The sequence below is a fragment of the Podarcis liolepis genome (genome assembly GCF_965112155.1).
Source record: "Podarcis liolepis genome assembly, chromosome: 14".
NCBI classification, from domain to species: Eukaryota; Metazoa; Chordata; class Lepidosauria; order Squamata; family Lacertidae; genus Podarcis; species Podarcis liolepis.
The window spans coordinates 47055080-47074449 of NC_139569.1; the positions used below are offsets into that span (position 1 = coordinate 47055080).

Sequence of the window (19370 nt, forward strand, 5' to 3'; positions counted from 1 at the left end):
CGCTGTTTACCTTCCCACCGGAGTGGTACCTATTTATCTACTTGCACTTTGACATGCTTTCGAACTGCTAGGTTGGCAGGAGCTGGGACTGAACAACGGGAGCTTACCCCGTCACCGGGATTCGAACCGCCGACCTTCTGATCAGCAAGTTCTTGGCTCTGTGGTTTAACCCACAGCGCCACATGCGTCACTCAATTAAAGCAATTGCTCACTCTTACTCTGAAGCAGGGGTAGGGAGCCTGCGGACTTCTAGAAGTTGTTGAACTGCGGCTCCTATCACCCACCCTGACCATTGGCAATGCTGGTTGGTGCTGATGGGAGGTCACAGGTCCCCCGTTCTTTCTTCTACGCCATCTGTAGGTGGGGTTGAGTTACGCTACCAGGGGTATTCGTGGAATTCAGGCTGCCTATGGCCAGCAACTTCCAGTGTGTACAAAGTCCTATAGAGAAATTGAAGAGACGCAGGGAAGTTGTTCGAGAGCATTCGTTCCAGTAAAATCTGGCTTTGGGTAAAAACAAAAAAACCACATGAAATAAAGTGAGCTCTTACAATGTTTCTGAAATAAACGAGTGAGCTAAAGAACTGGTTTTATCCGGTGGTTGTTTGCCAGTGAGTTATGCAGCTCTGTGCTGTTCTTGCCTCTTTCCTGCACGTAGACTTTCCTTCAAGAAAATTAGTGCAAATTCCATGTCTCTCATTGGTGAAGTTTTTGGCTTAATTAGAAACAAAAACAGTGTGGTTGAACTTCAGTAATTGCTGCTTTCCTTAGCAGGGCAACCGGAGCAGGTCACCCCACTATAAACTTTCAAGCAACAGGTTATAGATTATAGTGCAGGCATAGGCAAACTCGGCCCTCCAGATGTTTTGGGACTACAGTTCCCATCATCCCTGACCACTGGTCTTGTTAGCTGGGGATCATGGGAGTTGTAGTCCCAAAACATCTGGAGGGCCGAGTTTGCCTATGCCTGTTATAGAGAATACAAATAAAGGAAAAACTGAGAATCCACAGTTGGTCAATACTTCTATTAGGACATTACCCAGAATAGTGAGGAAGCTTTCCAGTACTTCAGAACTCTTTGTCGGACAGGATGTTAAACAAGATGGGAAGATGGGAAGAAAAAGCTGGGAGCAGTGCTGTTGCTTCCACGTCCGCAGTTTACAGCACTCTTTAGGTGGGACGCAAGAGGAATTTGGCAAGTATATTTGGACCAAGACAGAACTAAATAATTACTAGATTATTGACTGAAAAATAAGGCTGAGGTATTTAAAGACTTTACCTTGTTTGATCAACTGATTATCCATATACCATCTATGAGCCCTATAGTTTCTTGAAAACACAGTGACTTCAGTTTTCTTGTAATTCACAGCCAGCTGTTCTCTTTGGCAGTATCCTGAGAATGCCCTCATCAATCTTTTCAGGCCCACTTTTGTTTGAGATAGAAGTATCGCATCATCTGCCTATAATAATACAGAGATGGCTTTTGTGGCCAGTTTAGGGGCATAATACTCTGGGGGTGTTAAACTCTGGACAATGACATTTATATATACTGTATTTTTCCATCTATAAGACTAGGTTTTTTTACTCTAAAATAATGTTAAAAAACATAGGTCATCTTATACATGGAATATATGCATGGGGGGACAAGTGATTGGTTGCAGCCAAAAATAGGGGTAGGCCAAAAATAGGGCTAATTTTCTTATACACGGGGGGTGTTATACATGGGAAAATATGGTAATTTAAGCAGTGCAGGAGCTAGGATGCAACCTTGCTTAACTCCCTTTGTGGCTGGTACAGATCCTGTGAGCTGCCCATTTGTAGAGCAACGCTCTTTCAGCACAGTGTTTTTATATAGACATTTAATCAAGAACAATAATATTTTATCTGTATTTAAGAGTTCAATTAATCCCACAGTCTTACTCGAGAGATTGAGTCGAATGCAGCTTTCAGATCAATGAAAGCTGCATATAGCACACCACCTGGTTTCTTAACATACTCATCTGTAAAATGAACTAGTACAAAGCAATGATCTGTAGTGGATCTGACGCAACTAAATCCTGCTTGCTCTTCGGCAAGAATAGCTTCATCACTTATCCAGTCAATTAGCTTATTCTAAAGATGCTTTGCATATAATTTGCTAATTACTGGTAGCAAGCTAATTGGTCTATAACTAGCTAGATTGAATGTAAGGCCCTTTTTGAATATAGGGCTGTGGCCCAAACTTCAGGAAATATCGATTTATCGTTTTTCTTAAAAAACGCTTCCATTCCTCTTATCAGTAAGAACACATTCAACGATGTTAGTATCCTTTTTGATTCTCGGGAGAGGACTACCTATTACATTTGGAGCTAATTTCTCATAGCTCAGCCAGGAATTCGTCCCTCACCAGGATTGTCCCTCACCCTATCATATTCCAAGGAGGGTTGAGTTTGCAGCTCTCCATCTATACACTTCGAAGTTCCTCTGGTAGCCCTCTTTTTAACTATACACTTTGGAGAAACAGCTTGTGGGCAAAAGGCTTGATTGTCAATTGTTTCGCCAACATTTTGTTGTCCATGCTGCTGGATTTGGGTCAACCTGGACTGTAACTTAGCTAGTTTGGTGAGAATGTCACTTTGCTCTTTATTTGGTAGGTTAACAAAATTACTCAGCAAATCCTCTTCTTCTGGAACAGTCCCGTCTGCTGAATCTGGAGGGTAATTTTTATTCAGAACTGCAGTAGATTGATTAGACCTCTTGATTTTCCTTGCATAATCTCTGGAGTTGCTGATAGTTCTTCTTCCCATTGACTGTGATCTTCTTTGGCAATAGGACAAATGTCAGCTTTAGTTAAGGTGACTTTGTTACTCCTGTTCACCCTTTTGGGTACAAACAGTGGCTTAAGTGATGTGTCTTCAAAATGCCGATAAAGGAGGACTCATTTCTGGGCCAAATGAGCCTTCTTTTTCATGATTATAGCTGGAATTCTATGTCTGCTGAAAGTTAGAAAATTTGTCTTGGGTATCCATCATTAAAGAGCCCCTTGGTTGATTCTAAATTGATATTTCCAACATCACAACCTAGGAGTAAAGTTAGGAATTATTATTCTTTGTGTTTTCTGTAGACACATAAGAGTGCAGAATCTTTGTTCATATTTTATGACATTTGGGTGCGTCAGATGCAGTGACAAACTGGTATAGGGTTATGTCAGAGGTGACAAATGTGCAGTCCTCTGGATGTTGGCCAGTGGTGGGATTGTGGGAGTTGTAGTCCAGCAACATCTGGAGGGCTAAAGGTTAGTGTTATGTAGTTATGCCTTTTTCTTCCAACCTGGCAAAGTGTTGCATTTGTCCTGCAAATCAGGAGAAAAAGAGGCATGGAATTGTGGAGAACATGGGCCAGGTGTATTGAATAAATATACTTTCATTATGGAAACTGTGAGTGACAGATTAATTTACAACTATACAAATGAAAATGTAATTTCAATAGATAACACTAAGACAGATAATTTATTTTTTAATTTGGATACAGTGGTGCCTTGCAAGACGAAATTAATCCGTTCCGCGAGTCTCTTCGTCTTGCGGTTTTTTCGTCTTGCGAAGCACGGCTATTGGCGGCTTAGCGGCTATTAACGGCTTAGCGGCTTTAAGAAAAAGGAAACAAACTCGCAAGAACTCGCAAGACGTTTCGTCTTGCGAAGCAAGCCCATAGGGAAATTCGTCTTGCGGAATGACTCAAAAAAACAGAAAACTCTTTCGTCTTGCGCGTTTTTCGTCTTGCGAGACATTCGTCTTGCGAGGTACCACTGTAATTTAATGCTAAACCTGTCAGCTGACCACATTCCTTTGTATGCCGCTGTAGTTGTAGCATATCACAGTTTCTAATTGTATACTGAAATCAAATATTTGATTAAATACAAGCTACTGCAATGAAACACTAGGATGAGAGAGATTCAGAGTTGCAGGTAAGGGATGTGCAAGTCTTTTGCTCAGGTAGCATTATGGGATGGGCAGCTGCCTCAATGGTAGCATTTACTTAAGGAAGGGAATCTCTTCACTTTAGAAATCTGAGAATATGTGTACTCTATTTACTTAATGCACACTTTAGTTTTATTTTGCAGTGAAAGCGTCAAAGTCAGAAGTTACTTTTCCCTCAGGAACATACAACGGAAATGCAACATTTGGTGCTGGGTTCTGCCTGATTATTTTTTATCTATTTCCCTTTAATTAAACAGATAGTACCATTGTAGTTTCTACCCAATTGCTAAGCATTATTCAGTAGTTAAGTATCTTTGTGGTTTTGCGGGAGATAGTGAGTGGGAACTGATAAAACTACTACCGTATTTTTCGCTCTATAACACGCATCTGACCATAACACGCACGTAGTTTTTAGAGGAGGAAAATGAGGAAAAAATATTCTAAATGAAACAGTGGGTGTATGATTTTCATGTGATCTGACAGTGAGTTTGGGGTAGCCCAATGCAAAAATCCTGAGGATCCATGTGGATCCGTGCTTTGTAACCACGTTTTAAGTGGGGAGGGAAGGAAAAGAACTCAAGGGGCAAGGAGCTTTTCCGCGGGGAGGAGGGAGGGAAAGAGCACTGTTGCTTTAAAGGTATACTTAAGGTATTTGCCCTGTGCCTGGGTTTTTTTTCCATTTAACAGTTTGCAGCCTTTTCCTTCCGCTCCTTGTTTTGAGGCGGAATAGATTTGAGCAAGTGAGGAGGACTTGGATTGCAGGGGATTCGCCATTAGCTGTGTAAAACTGCTCCTCCTTGCAGCCTGAATGATAAGCAGCCACCAGCAGCAATAGAATGGAGCACAAAAAAGCGGTAGGGGCACTAGGACCCAGACAATGCTCAAATCTATCCTGCCTGAAAACAAGCTGCTCCATCCCAGCCGATCAGCTGAGACGCGGGGGATTTGCGAAGTTTTCCCCTCTCCCTCATGCCCTCCCCAGCCTTTTTTTTACTTCCAGGTTTTCACTGCGCTGGCTCAGAGCTCGAGGTTGGTTTTATTTTGCTGCTGGATGCTTAAATTTTATCTTTCCTGCCGTCTCTCTGCAGCCTCATTGCTCTGTTTAGAGAGCGCGCAGACCTTTGCTAGCGTCTGTCCCTCCTCCCGTGTAAGCGGCTGCTGCCGGCTTTGCTGCTATGGCTCTCCTTCCCTCCCTCCTTCCTGGCTCCAGGTCGCTTTAAAGAAAGCAAAGTGAGAGCCTCGTAGAGCGTGTAAGTGGCTCCCGCTTTGCCTGACTGACGGCAGCCATGGCTCTGATCCGTGCATTCGCTCCTTAACACGCACAGGCATTTTCCCTTACTTTCTCGGAGCAAAAAAGTGCGTGTTTTGGAGCGAAATTTACGGTATTTTACCAACATCCTTTTCTAAACTAGATTCTCTCCCCACCTAACCTCCCTCTCCCTGAAGATCTGCCTGACAGTACACCAGATGTTTAGGAGGCTAGAAACAACAGAGACCCTGAAGTAGTACTTAGATCAGGCCTTCCCTAACTTTCGGCCCTCCAGATGTTTTGGACTACAATTCCCATCATCCCTGACCACTGGTCCTGTTAGCTAGGGATCATGGGAGTTGTAGGCCAAAACATCTGGAGGGCCAAAGTTTGGGGATGCCCGACTTAGATGATCAAGAACCAGCACAACTGTTTCGCTATAGATTAATTTATTAATGTACGCTACTTTTCAACCAAAAGGTTTCAAGAGAGACTTACATAAGATTAATGAAATAAGACAGTTCCTGCCTACAGATTTGCAGTCTAAAAGACACAGGACAAAGGAATGAGGAGGGAAAAGGGAAACAAGCAAACGCAGGCACCAACTCTTTTGCATAGTTGTTCTTATAATGACCAACTGGAATGGAAGCCATTTATGGACAGGAGGCTCCATGTGGAGCTGGTTTCTCAGCAGAGCTAATGGAGTGGTCCTGCTCCCATTGATCGCTCTGCTACAGATGGGAGCATAAAGTGAAGAAGAGCTGAGATAAATGAAAAGGAGATAAATGATAGTGGAGATTTGACTCCAGTGAATTGGTGAAGCTCATGAGGCTTGGGAGGACCTTAGAATTTAAATTTTGAGATAAATTGGTAGCTTTCATTGGCAAAACCTTCTTAAGTATTTCCCAGACATCAAGGGCATACATATCATACAACAGTAGATAAAAAAGGGTTAAATCCACAACATACAAAATTCGGTAGGAAAAACTTCTATGGCTTAAATGGTTGTGGATTATTACCCAAATTTTCCTCCTTTTTACTCACATTTCTTATCACAGCTTTTCAGTAACTTGCGTTACTTGCATAAGCCTATGATAATTTCAGTTTTTATATAAACGTTTCCACTTCACAAAATTAGACTGGATGGTCTGATGAAACAGTAGCATGATTAAATTGAATTCTGAATGTGTATCAGGCAGCTGCTGTGGAAGAAGAATCTTAGACCAACTCCCGATTTAAGCATCCAAAACATGACTCCAATTAAAGCAACCACCACAATCCCTCTGCGAATCAGGACCTTTGGGCCCCAGAGTATACTAAATGTTGAAATTCCATAGTTCCAGTAGTCTTTCCCCATCTGTGCTATTTAAACCTGCTGGCAGTGGGGGAACAGTATCCTTAAATTTCCCATTGTGTAAAAATCTTCTCACACATAGACAGCTAATATGTCAGGAAGAAGTTTCATCCTCTTTGGTGTGCAAGCTTTCCACATGCAGAGGTTTTTTTCTGTAGGAGAATACGGAAAGGGGTCAGAAGCATTCTGCTGTCTGACACTCCTTGCCACCTGCAGGGATGCAGTCCAGTGTTGATCTTAAGGGGCAAGGAGATGGGAAGAGGCAGGTTTGTAGGCTGTTGAAATTCTGGACTGTTCTTCCTGAGCTTTTAGTCTGGAATTTCAGTGTTTACTGTGTTTTGAGGCCCAAAGGTCCAAATTTTTAGGGTGTGTGTGATAACCGGTTATATTAACAATAACTAAAGGCGTTCTAAAAGCACAGAATAAAAATATAAATAGGTAACTATTTAAAACCATTCTGAGGCTATTAATAGAAACATATGTACGTAAGTCAAGTAAACATTCAGTACTTGGATTGCGAGTCTTTCAGGGACAATGATAAGGCCTCTGACGAAATTGCTGTAACTTGTGTAGAAACGTACGTAGTAAAATGGAATGATCAGCAGGAGAGCTGTTTTGCAGTGTCAGGGCACAATCCTCTGTCAAATTCAAATTGTCTGTATTGGCAGCAAGCCATGACGTGGGCTTCAAGAATAGCCATGACTGGTGGGAGGCAGGAAACTGCAGACGGAGAGTGACAAGAGTTCAAGGGCAGAGAAAGGAAAGACGTTTAGGGTTGAATCAAAGCACTGAAGGCCCAGGAAGCAGAAGTGCTGACTGTGTGCCCTGTTGTGTAGACCAGGAGTGGGTTGATGTCATTCATGATCCACAGAAGCAAGAGTGTGTATTTCGATTCTCTTTAATTGTTAATGTCTAACTCAACTGATTTTAGCTTAAGAAGCGCCTTGTTGGATCATAGAAGGCTACACATAGCAAATTGCATTCACTGCAAGAATCCCAGCAATGAGTAGGTGCCAGTAGGTCCACCGCAAAATTGGCTAGTGGTCCACTATCTACCCTTGCCTTCTTTGGTTGTAGATGTTGGGCCAGCTGGAGTTAATGCAATCCAATCAATGCTTTTTGCAGGCTATCTCTAGGAGTTTAGTTGCACAGTACTCAGCTGTCCTGGCTATCGCTGTAGGTAGTTCACTGGCCTTGGACACAGCCATCCTGGGTTCAGTTCTTGAAAGCCTGGCCACTAACCAAACTGTTTGGATCTGGGCATGATGCCTGAGCAGCTTCAGAAGTGATTGTTTCTTTGGTTCTCCAGCTCTTGAAAACTTGGGCGGTCTTACATTTTGAACTTGAGCATTTGTTTAGGCCAGAGGGTCACTGTAGATGGCAACAGCTTGTAAATTAATGCCGTGTACAAATAGATATCAAGACTTGGACATTGGTTGAGGACACCAGATTATAGCTGGTAGGCGTGTCGCACTACTTGTGCTTTCCTAATGCTGCAGTTCCAAGTGACATGGAGAGGCAAGTCTTGGGATGTTTTGGAAATGATAACCTGTTAACAGAGAGCTTGGAGTTGTAATTCAGCTGTGTGTATTCTCAGTCCTGCCTTAGCTGCTTGGGATTTGTGACTGGGAGCCAACAGCTTCGCCATTAAGGCCACCTAGCTTGGTTGTGACGCACAGTGGTTGGAAAGGCACAACTTGTCGGCATTGTCAGCTCATGGCTTGATCTGGAGACTGTGGGATGACCTTTACTCTATGCTGCTTGCAGAACCTCACATAAGAAGGTAGCCAGCACAGGGAGGGGAGCTGTGGGATGGTGGGAGTGGATGTTGTGCTACTGGCCTGTAAGCATGAGGTGCCTGTTGGACTTGTCACTTGGAGATGGAGAGAGCAGTACACCCTCCAAGAGGTTCCTTCTTTCCCAAACCCATAAGGAGATACAGTGGAAACTGATTCAGGCCCAAGGAAGGAGTAGGTTTGGACCACAGCACATCATTTCATCTGCAGAGCCATTTGGCTAAAAAAAGAGCACCTTTTAGAAAACAAGGAGAGAGACCTCCAAGCCTAAGATCTCTGGCAAGCTTTTTCAGTAAATGGTTGCTAAGCCAGAGACATTTACCAGTCGTTTGGGCTATCCCTAATCATTGGGTTCAGAGAACTCTGGATATGAAATGTGTTGGTGGTGTTCTACTGATGCTAAATAAATAAATAGAGGTGTTTGGAATTTCATTATTTCTTTTCCTGCTTCAAAGATAACACCATCATCACATCGTTGCTCAGCCATGTGTACCCAGCTCCAAGACAGTTGCATTGATAATTCCCACTATCTGGATGTCCATTGCTTTTGAACTCTGGGCCTTACAAACTATGGCAGTTGCAAAAGGGACCACTTTGGGTGGGGATCTGGGAGAGGCCTTGAAATTCCCTCAGGTGCCAGAAAACATGGTGCTAATGTTAAGTTGGCTTGGAAAGACAGTTGCCTGGCTTAAGTGCTTCCTCAGAATTCTTTCTACTGGTAAGTACGTTAGGATTTGACTTTGGAACGACTTGTCACTGGAAAATCCTGACAGCTCTCTTTACAACATGGTCCTGGTGTTTGGAAAGTAGAATAAGCATTATGTTTGATCTCTCTTTCTTTTTACACACACCCCTGGGGGAAAAACACTTGCCGAAGAGAGCCAAATTCTCATTGGTAGGGATACCATTTAATGCCAGCAGTATATGGTCACCCTATAGAACACGGAAGTGGCATGGCAAAGGTAAGAAGATAAAGGGAGAGCATAGGATTTACGTAAGAAGTTCTGTTGGTAGAAGTTCTCGTAATGGAAAGAAGCAGGAAAAAGGTGTGAAGAGTGCAGCAGGAATGGCTAATTGTGGCGTCTCCTTTTCTTCCTTTAGACTTGTCAAGTGTGCCAGATGCTGTTGCCCAACAAGTGCAGTTACTGTGCTCATCAAAGAATCCATGCTCACAAATCCCCTTATTGCTGCCCAGAGTGTGGCGCCATTTGCCGGTCGGCCTATTTCCAAACCCACGTCAAGGAGAACTGCCTTCATTACTCCCGCAAAGTTGGCTACAGGTTTGTGCTCAATTGAGGGGTGGGGGTGCACGAGGAAGATGTGTCGTGACATTTAATGCACACCGAGCGGGGATGAATGGGGCGAGGGGGAATGGAGCTTAAAATCTTATCAAATCTTTTTCACGCCACACAGCTTTGCTGCCAACTTGTTTGGTGATCAGACAGGCTGACAATTTCAGGATATCAAATGCTGATAAGGCGTGTTTGTCCTGCCGTGCCTTCAGGAGGCACATCTTTATAGACACTTTGGCAATGAGTGTTCTTCTGTGCTTGCAGGCTAAGAGAGGGAGAAATGCTGCAAATGCCAGGGCTTTTTCGATGGACTTTCACAGCCCTCTTAAAGGTTATAAAGTAGTGATGGTCTGATTCTGACACGTAGTTTGCTTCCTCTGTATGCTTTATAGTTCTGTCGCTCTCTGGCTTCTCAGTTTTGTTGCTTGCAAAGGAGGGTACTGTGGTGGTGTTTTTTATTATTATTATATTGCATTTTTATTTTTATTCACTACCATTTGGATAAACGGTGGATTAGACATTTTAAAAATAAATAGTATCCATAGGGGGGAAAACTGAATCGACCTAAAATTTGGTGTTTCTGTGTCTTAACTGAAGAAGTACAGATGCGATACTGACTTTATGCTACAGGCAGGGAACTTATGGCCCTTTTGATGTGGCCATCTTGGCTGTGAGTCCTGGAAGACCTGCTCCCTGCCTTGCAGGCCTTTTCCCACCTGGCCTGGAAAGGTGGTACGCTGACTGACTCCAGCTACAAAAGCTGAGGCTGCTGAACAGACTCTTGGGTATTGTTTAGGGAGGGGGTTGTTAGCAGGGTTTGTTTCTGTTATTGATATTTATTTTTTTGTATCTTTATTTTTAGATCTTCTTATGGTTTTATGTGGAACTTGTTCAATTTGGTTGTGTACTTTCTGATTTTTTAGATGTATTGTTTCTGACAATATTTGTTATATTTGTAATTATGCATTTTTTCATGATGTAAGCCTCCTTGAGCATGGAAAGCAGAATATAAATTGCTGGACTATAGCTGCCATCATCACTGGCTGTTGGCCACGTTGGCTGGGGCTGATGCGAGTCCAGCAGCACCTGGAGAGACCACAGCTTCCCCACCCTTGATGTAAAACAGAACAGCAAGAGCAACATGAGCACCCAATACTTTTTTATTGCTTAGGTGGAACAATGCAGCATGAATTAAAGGGTGCTTAGCAGACTCCTAGGGACGCGGGTGGCGTTGTGGGTTAAACCACAGAGCCTAGGACTTGCCGATCATTAGGTCGGCGGTTCGAATCCCCACGACGGGGTGAGCCCCCGTTGCTCTGTCACAGCTCCTGCCCACCTAGCAGTTTGAAAGCACGTCAAGTGCAAGTAGATAAATAGGTACCACTCCGGCGGGAAGGTAAACGGCATTTCCGTGCGCTGCTCTGGCTCGCCAGAAGCAGCTTAGTCATGCTGGCCACATGACCCGGAAGCTGCACGCTGGCTCCCTCGGCCAGTAAAGCAAGATGAGCGCCGCAACCCCAGAGTCGGCTATGACTGGACCTAATGGTCAGGGGTCCCTTTATCTTTACCTTAGCAGACTCCTAAGTGACTTGATTTGCTTGGAATAAAAGCACTGAAGCCCAGGCTAATGCAGGCAATAAATAGAAAGGAAGTTTGGTCCTGCTGTTAGCGCTTTGTGGCTAACAGCAGTTGCATTTTGATTTGAACACCCCTCAAATTGGAGTGACTTTGCCCTGTATCAGCTGTATCCCTGGAGGTTTTAAAACATTTTCAATGTGCATTTCATTGGGACTTTTGAGTGTCTTATCAGAAAACAGGCTTTTTCCCCTGTTTTTTTTTTAATTATTATTCATTTTTGTCTTTACCACCATTATTGATGACCCTGGAACACTTTAATGCTGTGGATTTTACAAATGCTGTGGATTTTACTACTCCCTACAAGTCAGTGAGGCAGACCTCAGTGGGTCCTTGTTTCCTGAACTTGCACGGAAATCTCAGTGTGTGCTTATGATTTTTTTGTTTTTGTTCGCAGAGCTCAAGTTTAGCGCTCTCTCTCTCTCTCTTTTCCCAGGTGCACTCACTGTGGGGTTGTCTTCATGTCGCAAGCTATGCTGAAAGTGCACATTCACGAGAAGCACTGTGAAGTCTTCCACAAGTGTTCGTTCTGTCCTATGGCCTTCAAGTCTGCAGACAGTACCACTGCTCACATTACCAGTCAGCACCCCGCAGAACCTCATAAGACATCTCAGTAAGTGGCTGCCCGGTTAAATAAATGTATTGCTCAATTTCTCTTCTTTACCCAGATTGCCTTCTATGCCCATCCTCACTGGGCTTACAAGAACGTTGTTGTCCCAACTGTATGGAGAGAGAGAGAATAAACTGTGTTGTGGAGACAGTTTTTAGTAGGATCTGCATACCTTCTCTTTTAAAGAAATGAAGGGTTAGGCAGAAATCTTGTTTTCTAGTTATCTTAATATTTAGTTATGTAGCCCATCTGTTCCTAAGACTTTTCACACTTGGAAAGAAGCAAGGATGGATTTATCATCTGTTAGCGTACAGACAGCCCCTGTGCTCTGCATGATGTTATGTGTTTCTTCAGAGGGCATCCTAGAACCAATGGATGGTTATTGCACAGAAACCCATTTTGGCAAACCATGAGGATAAACAGTGGTAAGAGCTGTTTGACAGTGGGAACAGGCTGTCTGCAGAGCTGTCGGGGTCTCCTTCACTGGTTATATTTAAGTTGGGCAGCCATCTGTTGGGAATGCTGTACTTGCATCCAGGATTTCAGGTCCTGCATTGAGCAGGAGATTGGAAATAGATGCCCTCCAAAGTCCTTTTGATTCCATGTCTCTGTGAAATTGCCTTGTAATTCTTGTCTGCTAGAGAAGCAGTAATGGGAGCTTCAGGAAGAGCCTGTCGGGCAGAACTACAAATTAAAATAAATAGCAGCACTTAGAGCAGGAGTGGAGAACCTTTTTGCCTCTGTGGGCCAAATCCTTATCAGGATTAGCTTCACAGGCCAAATTTGATAGGTGAGTGAGGCACTCCACATGATTGACAGGTGGGCAACACACCCACCCATCAAAAGTCCATGCTGGAGCAATGTTAAAATGAGCCCCCTCCCTTCTTTCTGAAACACACACACACAAACTTAAAGGTAGATCCAACTGATGCATGAAGGAGAAATTGCAGCTCCCAGGAGATGGGGAAAAACACTTCTGGAAGGCTGATCCTTGTAAAAGCAGTTCTTTCCCCATTCCCCCTGGGAGCTGTGTGCAGCAAAATGGAGCAGAATTTAACCTCTGCTCAGTACACGCTTCCCAGGAAGGGGATGGGAAAACCCCCTTTGCAAGGATCAACCTTTCCTAGCGGTTTCTCTCTCCTCCCCCCCTTTCATGTAGTGATGCAGAATTAAGACAGGTCTGCTTTTGCTGCAGGCACCTCTTTCCATGGAGCAGGCGCACACAGTGAAAGCAAGCAGACTCAGTGTCTTTCTTCTGCTTCCTTTGACTGTATGCACCTGTTACAAAGAGGGAACAGATGCACTCCGCCAAATGGAGCAGGATTTAACCTTCACCCGTAAGCTGTTCCTGCTGGAAACAGCCACTTGCAGCAAAACAGAACTGAGACCCACCCGCCAGGTGACATCACAACAATGTTTCCTGTTAAAATACATGTTTCCAAGGCATTTTGTTGGAGTTGGGTTTCTAATGTTGTACACTGCCCCGAGATCTTCTGATAAAGGGCGTGGTATATATGTTGAATAAATAATAATAATACTTCAATAATTAATTTGATGATGATGATAATAAATTTTTCTATGTTGATTTTTTTTGTTTAGAGTAAACTTTCATTGCTAATTCATTTTTCAATTGTTCCAGGGTGATCTACAAATGCTCTTGTGAGACAGTCTTTAACAAGAAGAGGCTTCTGCAGGAGCACTTCCAGCAGAATGCCAACAGGCTGATGGTGGGAGTGTTCAAGTGTCCGCATTGCCAGCTGGTGTATATGCAGAAACTTCAGCTAATGCAACATGTTAAGGTTGGTGACTGGAGAGGATGCCATGCCTGCACAGAACACTTTTCTACCTTCTGAATTGAGATTGCTTTGCATGAAACACATCGGCTGCCTTTCTTTCCTTTTTACCCACCACTGGTGGATATCTTCACAAGCAGCCTCCAAACCAATTCAAAGATTTGCGTGTAAAACAGTCCTCCCGGAAGTGTGTTGCGTTAAGATTCCAAGTACCTACAGCATCTAGATTTCTTACTGAGACTGGTGCTATACTGACTGCACTGCCTCCCAGTTCATTTCTGGGCACAGTGCAAAGTGACCAGCGTAATTGAAGAGCCACTGTTCTCCATGTGCACCTGCCTTTACGTGAAACTCTTCCCCTGTCAGGAGTAGTATCTGCCTGAAGACTAGTTGTGGAATGCTCTCTTTTCAGTGCCAAATACTATCTAAAGCTTTTAAAATACAGGTTTAAGCCTGTTAACTGTTTAATGCTGCTTTTATAATTTTGTGGGGTTTTAGCTTGTTGTGTATATGTGCATTTCTGTATGTGCACAGGCATGCTTCCCCCCTCCACATTTTATTGTTCTTTGTGTAAATTGCCCTGGAAATATGATTGAAGGGCGATGTCAGGGAACTGACATCAGAGCAGAGGGGAGAGGCGAGGCTCCCAGATTCTGCAGGAGAGGGAACGAGTAAGGGAAGAGTGAGAACGTCATCTGGGGAAGGAAGTCCAGGTGACACCAGGAAGAAGGGAGAGGCAGAGAGCATCTTGGAGGTGAGGCTCCGAGGCTCTTCCAGTGAAGTCAGTGAGGAGGGTGGAGGACCACCACTCGGCACGCCCACTCTGCGCAGAAGGCTTCCGCGCAGAGAGGCGAGGCGAAGGTTGTCCGTTAAGGAATTCTTATGCTGGAGGAAATTTAGGAGACGCCCACTCACGGATTCTGCTAGCGACTGAGCAGCAGCGCCAAGGGCTGCTCAGTCAGGGAAAGACACAACCCCCCCTAAGCAGTTTGGAACAGCTGAAGGTTTACACACAAGCAACCCCAATTCCCTTGACAGGCGAAAATAAAAATTCTTCTAATAAATAAGTGTATCAGGCATATGAATTCTCTTCATGCCTCCAAAATTCCCTGGAAAACTTAAGAGCTGCAAAATCTGTGACTCTCAAGTCTTGTTGGATTCCAACTCCCATCAGTTCCAGCCAACAAGGCCAATGCTAAGGATGATGGAAGTTGGAATCCACCGTCTAGAGGGCTGCAGGTTCCTTCTTCTTGGGTTACAAGCTAGGCTTCTTTCCTTCCTGTTGTTCAGGCTGTTCACAAGCAAGAAAATATTTTACAGGAGCACTCTTCAAAACATGTATTGGAGAGGCTGAATGATTTAGCTGCAGCATCTGGTTAAATTTTGCCTGTGTCGTTCTATCTGAAAAGCAACAGTGACCACCTGCCACTTTTGTACTCAAGGAAGAGGTTTCATGGCATTATGATTTCAGACTATGTCATCAGCATTTGCCAAAGGGAGAGATGACAAAATTCAGAATCTCCCTCATTATCTGTGCATATATTGCCTTTCATGATGCTACCAAGAGAGAAATATCACATCCTTATTATCTAGAAAGGCATCTTGGTTGAGCCAGCAAAAACTTGTCCATCTCTTGACAGGTATTGAGGACATTGTTACAAATAGCACTGTTCAATTTGCCGTAGCAGCTAACGTATACAAGGATTTATCAGACACTTGACTGAGCTGTATAATCTTTGTATACGTTATCTGCTGCTATGGCAAATTGTACAGTGCTATTTGTAACAATGTCTTCGATTGCAAAGTAGACCCTTGTCTACAGAAGTTCAAGGCACAATGCATTTGTTTTCTTTAAAATGCCATAGGACTCTTAGGTTGAAATTCAGATCATCCTCTGAACCTACTCTTGGATTGCGAATGAGGAGCACCAAGACTCAATTCAAACATGCACATATACATGCACCCTGCAACTTTGCATTGGTTCAGAGTTTAATTGAGTGCAAACCGGGGTGCAGTTTCCTCAAAACACATCCTTGGGCCAAGCCTGATGTGGGTATTGAGGATTGTGAACAAACACTGTGCTCTTACACTCCCTTTTCCTTTGATCAAGCATTCCAAACTAGGATTTGCAATCCCAGTTTGGAGGGCTTGCTCAAACTTTAGTTTGCCAGTTCACATGTATCTGCAAACTGTTTCTTGGTTTGATCAAACCATAGCATGCTGCACAGAGGCAGAGGAGGCAGCACTCTACAGCAGCAGCACTTTTTCACAATCCTCCAAACTGTGAATTCAGTCTTAAGTCTGCTGCAAACACACTATGCTGTTCTGTTATAATTTAAAGTTAAGTGCATAGTTTCTCACTGTGTTGATGGAATGAATCACACTGCGTTAGCATTAACATAGCCTATTGGCTATGGACATAATCTCTATCTTAGTCCTGGGCTGTCTAAAACAGAAGGAGGTGGGAAATGATATGCTTTTGTTAAGCAGAGCAGTTTCCTGCTATTTTAGGAAAATAGGCAACTTCCCTTTGCCCTGCTCTAATGCTGTGGATTTTTTTGTTTTTGTTCATTAGAGCGTCCATGGGGTCCCTGAGAATCCTGAAGATCTTGCTAGCTTCCGACAGAAGACAGAAACAGCAACTAACAGCAGTGTTCTTCCAGCATCAAAGGAGCTTTCAGTAATCAATGGTACTTCCCAGACCTCTTTGCCCACAAAAGGGACGAGCCCAGAATCAAAACCCAAGCCAAAACCCTGCAGTTGGACGTGTCGGGAGTGTTCGCAGTGCATCCCTGACCGAGAAACCTATGTGTCCCATATGAGGAAAAGCCATGGAAAGGTAAGGGTCTGGGGGCTATATTTTGTTCCTCTTTCCCACAGGATTCATCTAAAACTCTTCAGCAGCCTGCCTGTCATTGTTTGAGCTCCAGGGGAACAAGTTTTTGTTTTCCTGCACATTTAGGCAGCACCAATAATATGGCTGTACTGTTGCATCTGTTTTTAATAATGGTTGTGTGGAGTTTGTTTTGTTTGAAAATTATTTCAGGACCTTCGTAATAAGAAGCAATGTGCAAATCTAATCTAAACCTCATAGCATACCTTTTTATGTTTGTTATAGCTTACAGCTAAACAAATAAAATTGCTACTGCTTATTACATAAACCTTGTAGCAGGGTGAGAGCCTGTGTAGGTGCTTCTTTCTTTTTGGTCTCTGCAGTCTCTGCAGTCCTATGGCAGCATCAGAGATAAACTTCAGAGTATGATTCTCTCTCTCTCTCTCTCTATCTCTCTCTCCATGTGTTCCCCTTTTAAGACCATATGTTTCTGAAACTGTATTGACTGCAAATGCATAAGCATTATCGGGATTCTTCTCCACAAAAATCTTATAAATTAGATCATGAACACTCGCATTCTGCAGATGGGGAACTGGCTCAAGGCAAGCTTATCAGGTTTATGGCCAAGGGCTGCTTTTTATGCTACAAGAGAGACATGTTTGTAGCAGGTCAATTGCATGTCTCTATGGTGAGCGCAGCGACTCTCAAAGAAAAACATGTCTGTAACCCCTTGAGAAATGCACACCTAAGGGCCACAATTGGTCAGGACTCTTAAATGTGTTTTCCATGTCTCACAAAAGTACACTTTGTCAGATCAAGGATACAGGCAGATGCATTACAGATGCTAGTACACGAATCTAGATTGTGTGGATTCTTTTGCACAGATCAAGACCAAAAAAAAAGAGGCAGCTCATTCTTGCTGTCAGGACTAACGCTCCCATTCCTCTCATAGAATGTGAAAAGATATCCCTGTCGGCAGTGTGAGCGGTCATTCAACGCCTCCAATAGTCTGCACAGACATGTACGCAATAACCATGACACAGCAAAGAAAGTTTACACCTGCTGGTGAGTACACAACTGTTTTCCTGAAAATTTCTATTAGTCTTCCAGGCTAAAAAAAATGCTTTGTAATGGGCCATATCTAAGGCTTTTTAGAGCATATCTTAGAACAAAGGATCTTGCACTAGCTCAGGTACATTTTTAGGTTTCACAGCTAGATTCCATGATAAGACTGAAGCACGTTAGGCATTGATGATGCAAGCACTGGGCTATATCTAATCAAATGTAGAATGCTTAGTTCCTTCTATATTAACTTTGCTGGAGCCAGTGTGGCGTAGTGGTTACAGTCTGGGTTTTGCTGTCTTGCCCAGGTAAGGCTGCAGTGGCTATTCACAGGCACAGTCCCACTACTGATCGACATGGGAGTTTTTACCTGCTCCATCTCCAACCTGGGCTGGTTCACCCCTCCTTGGGCAACCTGGCGCACCTCAGCTCCCCAGGGCTCACCATATTGATGCCGAACTTAGCGCAGACACCTGATTGGCATAGCCCACAGCAGGGGAGCGGGTGGCCCTGTGGTCTAAACCACTGAGCCTCTTGGGCTTGCTGATTGGAAGGTTGGCAGTTCGAATCCATGCACCGGTGGTGAGCTCCTGTTGCCTTCTCCCAGTTTCTGCCAACCTAGCAGTTCAAAAGCACACCAGTGCAAGTAGATAAATAGGTACCACTGCGGCAGGAAGGTAACTGCATTTCCGTGCACGGTGCTTGTCACGGTGTTCCGTTGCACCAGAAGCAATTCAGTCATTCTGGCCACATGACCCGGAAAGCTGCCTGTGGACAAACACTGGCTCCCTTGACCTGAAAGCGAGATAAGCACTGCAACCCCATAGTCACTTTTGAGTGGACTTAACCATCCAAAGGTCCTTTACCTTTACCTTTTTACCCAGTGGCTAGACTGCCTGGTTTGGTGGTGGGAGATCCAAGTTCAAAGTTATGAAGCTGACCTTGAACAAATCACTGCCTTCCAGGGTGATTGTGTGGATGAAATGAGAGACTAGTCTTTGTAATTTGAAGGGAAAGGTGAGGACACAAATGAGACAAACCACTAAATACATTTCCTGTAAGTCTACAGCTAACTGCTAAAGCATAGCCTCCAAAGTATCTCTGTAAAATTATGTGTGCTTTGAAAGTTTTGCAGTACAGTGGTGCCTTGCAAGACGAAATTAATCCGTTCCGCGAGTCTCTTCGTCTAGCAGTTTTTCGTCTTGCGAAGCAACCCTATTAGCGGCTTAGCAGATTAGCGCTATTAGCGGTTTAGCGGCTATTAAAGGCTTAGCGGCTAAAAGGCTATTAGCGGCTTAGAAAAAGGGGGGGAGTGAAAAAAATCGCAAGACATTTTCATTTTGCGAAGCAAGCCCATAGGGAAATTCATCTTGCGAAGCGCATCGAAAAACGGAAAACCCTTTCGTCTAGCGGGTTTTTCGTCTTGCGAGGCATTCGTCTTGCGGGGCACCACTTTATTATTATTTTGATGAATAAATGTATTTAAACGCCAACATTTTGCTAGTTAAACGGCTGTGCATAAAATAAGGACATCCAGTCCTTTCATGTTCACCTTTAGTAACAGACTCGCATGTTAAGGTTTGTATTGAGGCTTTTATAATGCTGTATTACACAAATGTGACACATCTTCTCATGACATCCATGACCAAGGAGACTCTGATTCTGAGCAGGAATGTGACTTTCACTGATACACAGTACATTTTGTTGTACAAGTACATCTGGCAATTTAGTCTTGAAAGTTCTAATGTGGACACAAATGTTGACATTTCCCTCACGGACGAAACAGATTCT

At 43.7% G+C, this 19370-nt stretch overlaps 1 protein-coding gene across 3 annotated transcripts in view; it reads left to right on the plus strand.

Annotated features, from left to right (window-relative positions):
* ZNF592 (zinc finger protein 592) overlaps positions 1-19370 on the plus strand; it is a 45391-nt gene that overhangs the window by 21411 nt on the left and 4610 nt on the right. For all 3 annotated transcript variants that reach the window (XM_083475576.1, XM_083475577.1, XM_083475575.1), the window contains exons 3-7: positions 9456-9634; positions 11718-11894; positions 13531-13690; positions 16260-16523; positions 17470-17582. In XM_083475576.1, the coding sequence (XP_083331702.1) occupies positions 9456-9634; positions 11718-11894; positions 13531-13690; positions 16260-16523; positions 17470-17582 (893 nt within the window). The remainder of the gene's footprint in view (positions 1-9455; positions 9635-11717; positions 11895-13530; positions 13691-16259; positions 16524-17469; positions 17583-19370) is intronic.